Genomic DNA, 10,426 nt, shown 5'->3' with positions numbered 1-10,426 from the left:
ACATAGGGTTCATTGTAAGTACACAAAAACTAAAGATGTAGTCATAAAAAGTTTTTCGTTGATGAAAAGCCTATAGACTAGAGTAGTTTCATTTAAATGATTTCATTGATGAATTCCAACAGTTATACTACCAAACCTAGCATATTAAAATTTGTAATCTAAAAGCTCGTATAAGACGACTAACTTATTTGCTTATATACAGTTTTTTGAAGGTCATTTTTTAATAGATACAATTGTACATTTACCAACTATCAGCAAAAAGCTAGTCCAAACACACACATTAATGTTTTTGGTAATGATTATGATTTCCTTATGGCAGGGCCAATGTATTATGGGGGAGTTTACCATCTGTTTTACCAATACAACCCCTATGGTGCAGTGTTTGGTAATAGGATGATATGGGCACATTCTATATCATATGATCTAATCAATTGGATTCATCTTAATCATGCCATTGAACCAACTGAGCCATTTGACATCAACAGCTGCTGGTCAGGCTCTGTTACAATCCTTCCAGGGAATAGACCTGTTATCTTATACACTGGTCTTGATGCTAATAATAATCAGGTCCAGAACTTGGCCACACCAAAAAATTTATCTGACCCATTCCTCAGAGAATGGGTAAAATTCTCTAAAAATCCTATCATGACTCCACCTAATGGCATCAAGGCAAATGAGTTCAGAGACCCAACAACTGCTTGGAAGGGCCTGGATGGAAAATGGAGGGTAATCATTGGAAGTGAACTTAATAACCATGGAATGGCCATTCTATATCAAAGCGAGGATTTTGTGAGCTGGACTAAGTATCAACATCCACTTTATATATCTGAAGAAACTGGAATGTGGGAATGCCCAGACTTTTACCCGGTGTCTATTAACAGCACAAATGGTGTTGACACTTCAGTTCAGAATCCAAGTGTAAAGCATGTGATGAAGGCAAGTTTCAATTCCCATGACTACTACATGCTGGGTAACTATGACTCTGAGATGGAAAGATTTATTTCTGAAAGTGACTTTACTGGTACTAGTTTGGACTTAAGGTATGATTATGGCAAGTTTTATGCTTCGAAGACATTCTTTGACAATGTCAAGAACAGGAGGATATTGTGGGGTTGGGTGAATGAGTCTGATAGCACAGAAGATGATATTGAGAAAGGATGGTCTGGACTTCAGGTAACTTTAGCTGAATTGGAGGCATCTTTGCTTTGCATATACCTTGAGCACTCTGAATTAATAAGAATGTTTTCCAAATGTAGCCTTGTTTAAACTATAAAAAATGGTTAAAATTGGTTTATGGATGTAATAATCTTCTGTTAATATATTAGTGCAGCATGTCATAAAGTTTTTTATTCTTACTATCTACTTGAGTCATACATTGATTGATGAACATTCATGGTGTTGGAACTCTGGTCTGCAGTCAATTCCTAGGCGAGTCTGGCTTGATGAAAGCGGAAAGCAATTGCTACAGTGGCCAGTTGAAGAAATTGAAACTCTACGTGACAAACAAGTTAGTATCCATGGAAAGAAACTTTTAAGTGGAGCAGTTTTTGAACTTTCGGGTATCACAGCTGCACAGGTGATTAACTAAGTTCTATTTTCTCACACCGTCGTCATGTTTTAAAGAAATTTTCTTTTTAAGTACTTTTCTTGCATTATTGTGACTACTCTCTTATATTTATAATTAAGGCCGATGTGGAAGTATTTTTTGAGGTGCCTGAACTAGAAGAGGTTGAATTCATGGATCCTACTGGGGTTGATCCCCAATTACTCTGTGGTAAAGAGAATGCATCAAGTAATGGCAAATTAGGACCATTTGGTTTGTTGACTCTAGCATCAAAGGACTTGACAGAGCAGACTGCAATATTTTTTCGAGTATTCAGAGGTCCCAGCAGATATATAGTACTGATGTGTAGTGATCAGAGCAGGTTGATCTCTAACATGTTTTTCCCCCTTTGTAGTGGAATAAGGCTTAATGTTTATGCAATTTAAGCTCGATGTTAAATGTTTAAAATGCTTACAGGTCATCTTTAAGAAAAGAGGTCGATAAAACCACCTTTGGAGCATTTGTTGACATTGATCCTCGCCTTGAAAAGATTTCGTTAAGGAGCTTGGTGTGTTTATATTATTTTCTATTGAATTTTTTTTTCACTTGCTTTCTTTGTGATTAAACATTATTGGTTCAACTTTTGCAGATAGACCACTCAATTGTTGAGAGTTATGGAGGGGAAGGGAGAACTTGTATCACCACTAGAGTTTACCCCATGCTGGCTTCAGATGAAGGGATGCACCTGTATTTATTCAACAATGGGACTTCAAGTGTGGTAATTTCAAGATTCAATGCTTGGAGCATGAAAAGAGCCAAAATCAATGGCAAAGAAAGTTTAAGGTATAGGGCAACGTAACTTGAAGGATGTAACATCATGGAGGCCTCAATGGTGTGTTTTTTACTTGTAGGCAATTGAGGTGTAGACCTGCTACCTGATATAGGTTTTTTCACCTCATGCTTTATGGTTTCTTGATATCCCACCTTTGAGTCTATGTTCATTTATCCTTCTTCTTGTCTCTGGTGTTGCTGTGCCCAACGAGAGTAACGTATACAGCTTTCTGTTTAGTAATACACATCATTTACACAAAGAAAGGCATTGCCAATCAATTTTATGAAATAGATGCAAACTGCAAGTGACGCTCATTTCTGAGATGTGTGTAATCTTCATGCTTCTAAGCCTTTCCTTTTTTCCTATCAGGCTTACAGAGGGTGTTCTCCATCCCAATAATTCCAAGGGAAATGTACTTGGGTTATAATTTTATGACCCATGACAAACTATAAAGTCAATCCTAGAATTTTACTTAGAACTTGAAATAATCTTTCCTTTTTGACATGAGTATTACATGAATAGACATGGCTGATTCAAAGGATTCATACGAAGCTTTCAACTGTTTGACGTAAGAGGATATGACTTCCACATTTCAGTGGGATGGGTGAATGACTGGATGAAGAAGCCCTTCTTTTATTACTTACAAGCTCCAATCACTTGGCAATAGTTTGTGATTTGGACTAGATGCAACCTTGAACTTGGTTTAGAGTTAAATCAATACAAAAAAAAAAGTAATTTGGATCAAGTAACTCAACAAGTAAATGTGACACATAATTTGAGCACCCGACAACTGCTTCATCTCATTCTTTGCCTCGTATTTATCATATATATTCACTGATTATTCTGGTAAATCCATTTTTTCCTTGTAAAATTGCAACAGCATAGAAGCTTTCCTTCTTAACAACACAAACCTCTGCAGGAACAACTTCTCCACATACTCAAACACTGTAGGCAGGTAAAAATTCTTCTTAACCAAACCTTTTGATTGCAAAACTTGAATCACCATATCCCTTGGAGGAATAAGTCACTTCTCGAAGCTCATATTAATAAGTGAAGGGCGTTTGACAATAAGCAAAGACTTCAAACCCAACTTGTTGACAAGAAAATCCATCACCCGCATAATCTCATCCTCAGATGCAACAATTCAATAGGAGTCCTTCCTGAAAGCAACAAGAATCTCTTCCTCAAACAAACCCCACCTCTTATAAGCATTGGCTTCCTCTCCCATGTGGATTTACTCATTGCCTTCATTGCAGTAACACCTTGAACAAAACTAATCTTCAAAGGGTTGAATCCCATGTCCTTTACTTCCTCCACCATCTCTTTATATTTAGCCAGATTTCTTGCTATAGCTCTAGGCTGAGCTTTAAGTAACATAACTATATGTGATTCAGGCACTCCGCTTTCTTACAAAAGGTTGACATTTGGTGCCATATAACTGTCAACATCACAATTGAGAAATGGCCAAAACCGTTTAACAATAATAGCTCTAATAACATTGACATCACTACCAACCAATTTTTTAAGCTTTTCAAATGAAGGGAGTATTTGGTCTTTTAAGCTTTGCTTCAATATGCATGGATTTCCAGATAAAACTCCAGCAATGTCAGGTCTTGTAACGCCTTCAGCAGAGTATAAAAACTCCAACTTGGGCAAAAAGGTTATCTCAGAATCTGCTAAAGAGCACCGAAGGTGTGCTTATGATTTTTGAGATTTGGGATTGTGATAAGCCATTGTTCTTGAAAAATCTAATGACTGAGTCTACTCTATCCGGGGTTTTGAAAATAACATATTAGAACTTAGAAGCTGATAGAGCAGATTCTGGGGATAACCCACGTGAATTTGTGAGGTACGATCTTGTGAATGAGTGTTGGTTTGAACTTTGAAGCGCTTGAAATGCATCAAGAGATAATATTGATAATGACAATGAGTTAAGATAACAGAATGTAGTAGAACAAAAACCAACAAATGGGTTTTTTTTCTATTTAATTATTTAATTAAACAGAATGTAATAGAACAGAAATAAAAGGTTTTGTGTTGGGTGCTTACAGCTTACCAATGCCGAGCTGCAAGATAATTCCAATGAGGGTGGCGACGGTGATTGTAGAAGAGAGAGATTTAGACCAACTGGTAAGGAAGCGATTGTTAAAGTCTGTTACTATCTCTTGCACTCAAAGTTCTTTGTGCTCTTTGTTCCACTCAAATCCATTGGTTAGGCATTTTGGAAGCTTAAAAGAGCGAACTCAAAATTCTGTTTTGCGATCACAAATCCTCATAGTTTTTTTACAAAACCTTATTTTAAACTCAAAACACTGTTTTTCATCATTAGCTTGTTAAGACAAAAGTCGTCACTGAACATGAGTTTCGTAACACGCATCTTTTTCTTTTTTTTGTATAGTACTCGAACCTAGCCATGATAGTTGTTCATTTCTTTCTGACTTTGTCTTTTCAGTTTTGTCGATTTTTTTTTCTTTCTTTTTTTTCACCTCTTGTGCTATTCTGTCATGCTTTTCACTTCTCAGAATTTTTTTGTTAGCTTAATGGAGTTTTTACTATTAGAATAAAAGCACATTAGTGTAATAACTTGTGAGCTACATAGAGGCGCCTGGACCACCTGGTGGCATGCTCACATGGTCCATAGTTTTATAATCTTTACAACTCAAGAATATATTAAAAAACACTGTTGCAATTAGAATAACAGAGTCAATGCAAGTTGATACAAGATATTCACTCTATATGCAGTAATAAAATGCAAGTTGAATATAAAAAAAAATGAAGCTGGTTCAATTTCTGCTTTGAAAACCTAATTCTGTGGCATCACTATGGGAAGGGTGTAGCCATCACTGAGCTCTGCAACTGATGGAGATAAATGTACTTTGGGCTGTTGGTTTATGCTTTTTGCTGGTTGGTGATGGAGTTGAAGTTGAAGCCTCCCATCAACCTTACAGAAATCTTCAATCACTTCCAAGAGAGCAGCCTTACAGGACTGCTTACCACTTTCAACCTCCTAAAAACTGGATGAATGGTTAATCTTCACAACCTTCTTTTCATTTCTCTCTTGTTCTTTCAATTTTACACCTGTATTGACTTTGTTCTTTGTTCATGTAATTTGGCATGTTGTAATTGGCACATGGCTGTTGTTGAAATACAGATCCTAATGGTATGTTTTCACATTTTCTTCATGTTATGTTGATTTAGTTATCTTTTTTTCATTTCTAGTTCCTTGGTTCCAAGGACTAGTAGATTGAATTTCAGTTCCATAAAAATTTAATGTACTATCAAATATTCATGAACTTTCTCATAAAAAAGACGTGAGACCTAACCAATTAAAACTTTGCAACAAGTTATTTCTTTAATTGAACAATTACTGATGGCCATAAAATGGAGTATTTGATTTGACTTAAAGGGAAATATACTTTGTATTTATACATACCTATGAAGTTTTTCTAGATGGACAAGGGAATAGATTTTTTTTCTTTTTGGGTTTTTGGTTTGTGGTGTTTTGAAGCATGCCACAGTAGAACTTTTAGTAACAAAAATGGTGAATTTCCAGTCAAGTTTGAAGCTTCAACATTGTACAGAACAATTTGCACATGGTATGATACATGGCAATCCATCTTACTGCAGGACCAATGTTCTATAAGGGTGTTTACCATCTATTTTACCAATACAATCCATATGCTGCTGTGTGGGGTAACATCTCATGGGGTCATTCAATATCATATGATCTTGTTAATTGGGTTCATCTTGAACCTGCCATTAATCCATCAGAGCCTTTTGACATTAATGGTTGCTGGTCTGGTTCAACTACATTCCTTTCTGGGGAAAAACCTGCCATTTTGTACACTGGAGCTGACCTCAAAAAACGCCAAGTTCAAAACTTGGCAGTGCCCAAGAATGCTTCTGACCCACTCTTAATAGAATGGGTGAAATCTCCTCATAATCCTCTATTGACTCCAATCGATGACATTGATCCAGACAATTTTAGAGACCCAACAACTGCTTGGCAAGGGCCAGACAAAGTATGGCGGGTAATCATTGGCAGCAAGATCAAAGGTCGTGGAATGGCCATTCTATATCAAAGCAAAGATTTTGTTAGTTGGACTAGGAGTAACAAACCACTCCACTCATCAACAAAAACTGGCATGTGGGAGTGTCCAGATTTTTACCCTGTCAGTATCAACAGCAAAAATGGAGTTGAAACCTCTGCTCAAGATATATTTACCAAGCATGTGCTGAAGGCAAGTTTTAAAGATTGTGACCACTACATATTGGGAAATTACACACTCAAAACAGAGAATTTTTTGGCTGACACTGATTTTATGGATACTGGATTTGACTTGAGATATGACTATGGAAAATTCTATGCTTCCAAAACGTTTTATGACAGTGCTAAGAAGAGGCGTATACTGTGGGGCTGGGTGACTGAATCTGATAGTGAATCAGATGACATTAGGAAAGGATGGTCTGGGATTCAGGTAAACTAAATTTCAACTTTTTTTTTTGTTCATTTTCATTACTTGACAATGTATTATGTATGGGGGTATGGGGTAGCTTCAAATAGACATATTTTAAGGAAATGACAGAACTTTATTGGTTTTCCTAGTAGCCTAGAGCAAACTTATGACTTCATGCTTGACACATGACTGCAATTTTCAAAAGTATTTCAACCAATTAGTGGTTTTCATAGTTAGAACTTCAGAAGTGGTTAATCAACATTTTTGTTTCCAGAGTAGAGAACTTATTTTTTGCTTATGAAAATAGGCTACATGTTCTCTATTGCTGCCATGGGGTTTACTGAAACCATGTCAAGCCATCAACCATATAGGCATAAGTGCTGAATTACGTGATTATAACCATACCCTTTGTTTTCCAGTCAATTCCTAGAAGCATTGTGCTCAGTAGAACTGGTCAACAATTAGTGCAGTGGCCAATCAAGGAAATAGAGGAACTACGCACCAATAAAGTGAGTTTCGATAGTAAGGAGCTCAAGGGTGGTACAATTTTTGAAGTTTCAGGGATTACAGCTTCACAGGTAACTAATTTTATCCTAATCAGTGACTCTGCATATTATGATTCCAGTTCATTTGTATACAAATTCTGGTTTTTTTTTTTTTCCCCATTAAGGCCGATGTGGAAGTTTCATTTGATCTGCCCAATCTGAATGAAGCTGAGTCTGTAGACCCAAGTTGGGTTGATCCTCAACTGCTCTGTAGTCAAAAGGAAGCATCTGTTAAAGGCACACTTGGGCCATTTGGTTTGCTGGTTTTGGCATCTAAGGACTTATCAGAACAAACTGCAGTCTTCTTTCGCATATTTAAAAGAAATGACAATTATGCTGTGCTCATGTGTAGTGACCAAAGCAGGTCGTCTTCTGATTCAACCACCTTTCAAATCTTTCTCAGTTGATTTTAACTCTTAGCTGGATATGAAACTGACAACTTCAACAGGTCTTCTTTGAGGGACGGGCTTCACAAAACAACCTATGGAGCATTTGTTAGCATGAATCCTAGTGATAGGAATATATCATTAAGAAGCTTGGTATGTAGCTTTGTAATTTATTCTTCACTCTGTAATAAATTCAATAATATCACTCTAAAACAAGATTAACAAGAAGAAACTCATTCAGAATAGTCTTCATTTTGATTCTATTTGTATTTACAAGCTGGTTCTGATGAGTAATGTGATTGATGACGTATATATGGCTGATAACTCTGGTAGTCTGATCTAGAGCACCTCATAACTACTATTGTTTTGCATCAGGTGAAAGTTGTTTCCACTTTTCTTTCATGTTACATGAAGTTTATTCTTTATAGACATGCAAAACCAAGATTTTGCAATTTCTTGGAAACTGTGTACGTGCACGTGTGGTTAAGTTCATTTGCTGATATAATGTATCTGCATTTTATATTTTTGCAGATAGACCATTCAGTTGTCGAGAGTTTTGATGGGGGAGGGAGGACTTGCATCACTGCTAGAGTATATCCAAAATTGGCTATTGATAAAGAAGCCTACCTATATGTATTCAACAATGGAACTCTTAGTGTTAGAATTTCAAAGCTTAGTGCTTGGAGCATGAAGAGAGCTCAAATTTTTCCTATCAAAAAGAGACGAAAGCCACAAATCAATTAGAACCAAACATCTTGAAGATTGAGGGTATTAAAAGTAAAACAACTAGAACATAATAAACAGCTTGAAAAGTTGTTATTTACAACCATTTTGTATTGGTTTTAATTTCATACAAAATTTGATTGTAATTTTGTTCAATCATGTTTACTATGTATTTTATGTGGGATTTCATTGTATGGGTTGTGTGTGTGAGAGAGTGTGAAGACTCAAGCTTGCATTGAAGAAGAAGTGATTTTCGCGGGTATCTCACTAGTAAACTTCCCGCGAAGTAAGCCATGTGAAGAGCACATGACTGAAATGCGAAGAGTCATGACAATCTGGTGACAGCTGGTTTTCGCGAGTAATTCGCGAGTAATTCACGAGTAAGGCATTCCCGCGAAATACCTGCGAAACATTCTGTTTTGTTATTTTGGCTTATCTGCTCCACCATGTCTTCACCCACATTATATATACCCACATTACCCACATATTGTGAGGAGTGCTTTTCATAGAAAAAATCCTAACATACATACTTAAAAGTTAGAGATTGTTATACCACATACATACTTAAGACTTAGCAATTGTTATACCCACAATCATTTACACAATCCATTATGGTTTTCCTCACACTTCTACCTCTCCATATCCATATCCTTGAGAGGTTAATAGGTCAAACACTTACTACACCCAAACTGAGTGTCAAGGGAGGTTTTGGTACTGCTGGGAAGCATTGGAAGAAGTCAAGTTTTGACGGATGCAATCGGGCGTATTGCGGGATCCGGAAAGCAACACAACACAAGGTTCCGAGAAGTCTTGTTGGAGTAGGAGTTTGGAGGGCTTAAGTGCATTGGGTAGATTAGGCTTGGAGGGTCTCTTACTATTCATGTATCTCAACTTCTAGTGAATCGATTTACTGCTTGGAGGGCAGCGAAGAGGTTTTTTGTCAAGTTCTTCGATAACACATTGGCGTGTTATCTTTTGCTTGCATTTCTCTTCCCTACTCTTTTAGCTTTCATTTTATTGCTATTATATGATGAATATGGCTTAGAGTAGTTTTATTATTTGTTCGCTCTTTCGCATTTATTCTATTCTGCACTTAGTTTAAGTTAGAGTAAAATCAATCGAGCCGTAACCTTTTAATTTGGGGTCTAAACAGCTCATGTTTTTACACAAATCCGAGCTTTCACAGCTCAATACTGAGCTCTCTCTCTCTCACTCTCTCTCTCTCTCTCTCTCTCTCTCTCTCTCTCTCTCTCTCTCTCTCTCTCTCTCTCTATCTATCATTAGCTTGTCAAGCTACCCCACATGGTTCAGTTCCTTATTTGTTTTGGCCTTTTCCGAACCCATTGGCATCCTAGTTAATGCAAGTTCTACACCAATGACAAGTCAAATATCCAAATCTCTTTTCTAGATAAGAGACAAGTTCTACACCATCCAGTTGAACAACTAAATCAATTTTCTAGATCAGAAGTTCTACTTTTACACCAATGACAGGTAGAACAAACAACACCAGTGACAAGTCGAATATCCAAATCTCTTTTCTAGATAAGAGACAAGTTCTACACCATGACCAGTTGAACAACTAAATCAATTTTCTAGATAAGAAGAGAAGTTCTACTTTTACACCAATGACCGGTACAACAAACAACAAATCTCTTTTATACATAAGAAGAGAAATTCATTAGCTTAGAAAGTCATTGATCGGAAACATGAGGGTCCGTATTGGCCTTATTTACAAAGCCTCATGAAATCTGTGGGGTCTTAAGTTCGAAACTCTAGCCACATGATTATTCCTCTTTGTAATTACATAGTATATGTAGATGGATGGACTACTTCAGGAGAATAGCCAAATGCTCGAACAACCATTGAGCATGAGACTTCAATGAAAAAGTGATTGATTGGAAAAACTTTCAACCTATGAATGTTTTTTGTTTGAAGAGCCA

At 36.7% G+C, this 10,426-nt stretch overlaps 2 protein-coding genes across 2 annotated transcripts; both read left to right on the top strand.

Moving 5' to 3' along the window:
• Positions 1-312: 312 nt before the first annotated feature.
• Positions 313-2,877, top strand: LOC142641092 (beta-fructofuranosidase, insoluble isoenzyme CWINV3-like). Its single transcript, XM_075815473.1, has 5 exons — positions 313-1,173; positions 1,418-1,576; positions 1,687-1,925; positions 2,021-2,111; positions 2,193-2,877. The coding sequence occupies exons 1-5, from the start codon at positions 313-315 to the stop codon at positions 2,400-2,402; spliced, it is 1,560 nt and encodes a 519-aa protein (XP_075671588.1). The 3' UTR covers positions 2,403-2,877.
• A 1,550-nt stretch (positions 2,878-4,427) lies between these two features.
• Positions 4,428-8,784, top strand: LOC142621855 (beta-fructofuranosidase, insoluble isoenzyme CWINV1-like). The gene is made up of 8 exons (XM_075795221.1): positions 4,428-4,505; positions 5,118-5,400; positions 5,527-5,535; positions 6,003-6,853; positions 7,252-7,410; positions 7,503-7,741; positions 7,826-7,916; positions 8,295-8,784. Exons 2-8 carry the CDS (start codon positions 5,235-5,237, stop codon positions 8,505-8,507), a joined length of 1,728 nt encoding a protein of 575 aa, XP_075651336.1. The 5' UTR covers positions 4,428-4,505; positions 5,118-5,234; the 3' UTR covers positions 8,508-8,784.
• Positions 8,785-10,426: the final 1,642 nt, after the last annotated feature.

The sequence above is a fragment of the Castanea sativa genome, chromosome 1 (genome assembly GCF_040712315.1).
Source record: "Castanea sativa cultivar Marrone di Chiusa Pesio chromosome 1, ASM4071231v1".
Taxonomy (NCBI): domain Eukaryota; kingdom Viridiplantae; phylum Streptophyta; class Magnoliopsida; order Fagales; family Fagaceae; genus Castanea; species Castanea sativa.
The sequence above is the reverse complement of the archived record's forward strand: the minus strand, read 5'-3'. Positions and strand labels throughout refer to the sequence as shown.

Coding starts and splice junctions, on each gene's coding strand:
- LOC142641092 (XM_075815473.1), top strand. CDS start 313: ATGGCAGGGCCAATGTATTATGGGGGAGTTTACCATCTGTTTTACCAA. Junction 1,174..1,417: donor AAGGATGGTCTGGACTTCAG/GTAACTTTAGCT, acceptor TCTGGTCTGCAG/TCAATTCCTAGGCGAGTCTG. Junction 1,926..2,020: donor ATGTGTAGTGATCAGAGCAG/GTTGATCTCTAA, acceptor AAATGCTTACAG/GTCATCTTTAAGAAAAGAGG.
- LOC142621855 (XM_075795221.1), top strand. CDS start 5,235: ATGGAGATAAATGTACTTTGGGCTGTTGGTTTATGCTTTTTGCTGGTT. Junction 6,854..7,251: donor AAGGATGGTCTGGGATTCAG/GTAAACTAAATT, acceptor TTTGTTTTCCAG/TCAATTCCTAGAAGCATTGT. Junction 7,411..7,502: donor CAGGGATTACAGCTTCACAG/GTAACTAATTTT, acceptor TTCCCCATTAAG/GCCGATGTGGAAGTTTCATT.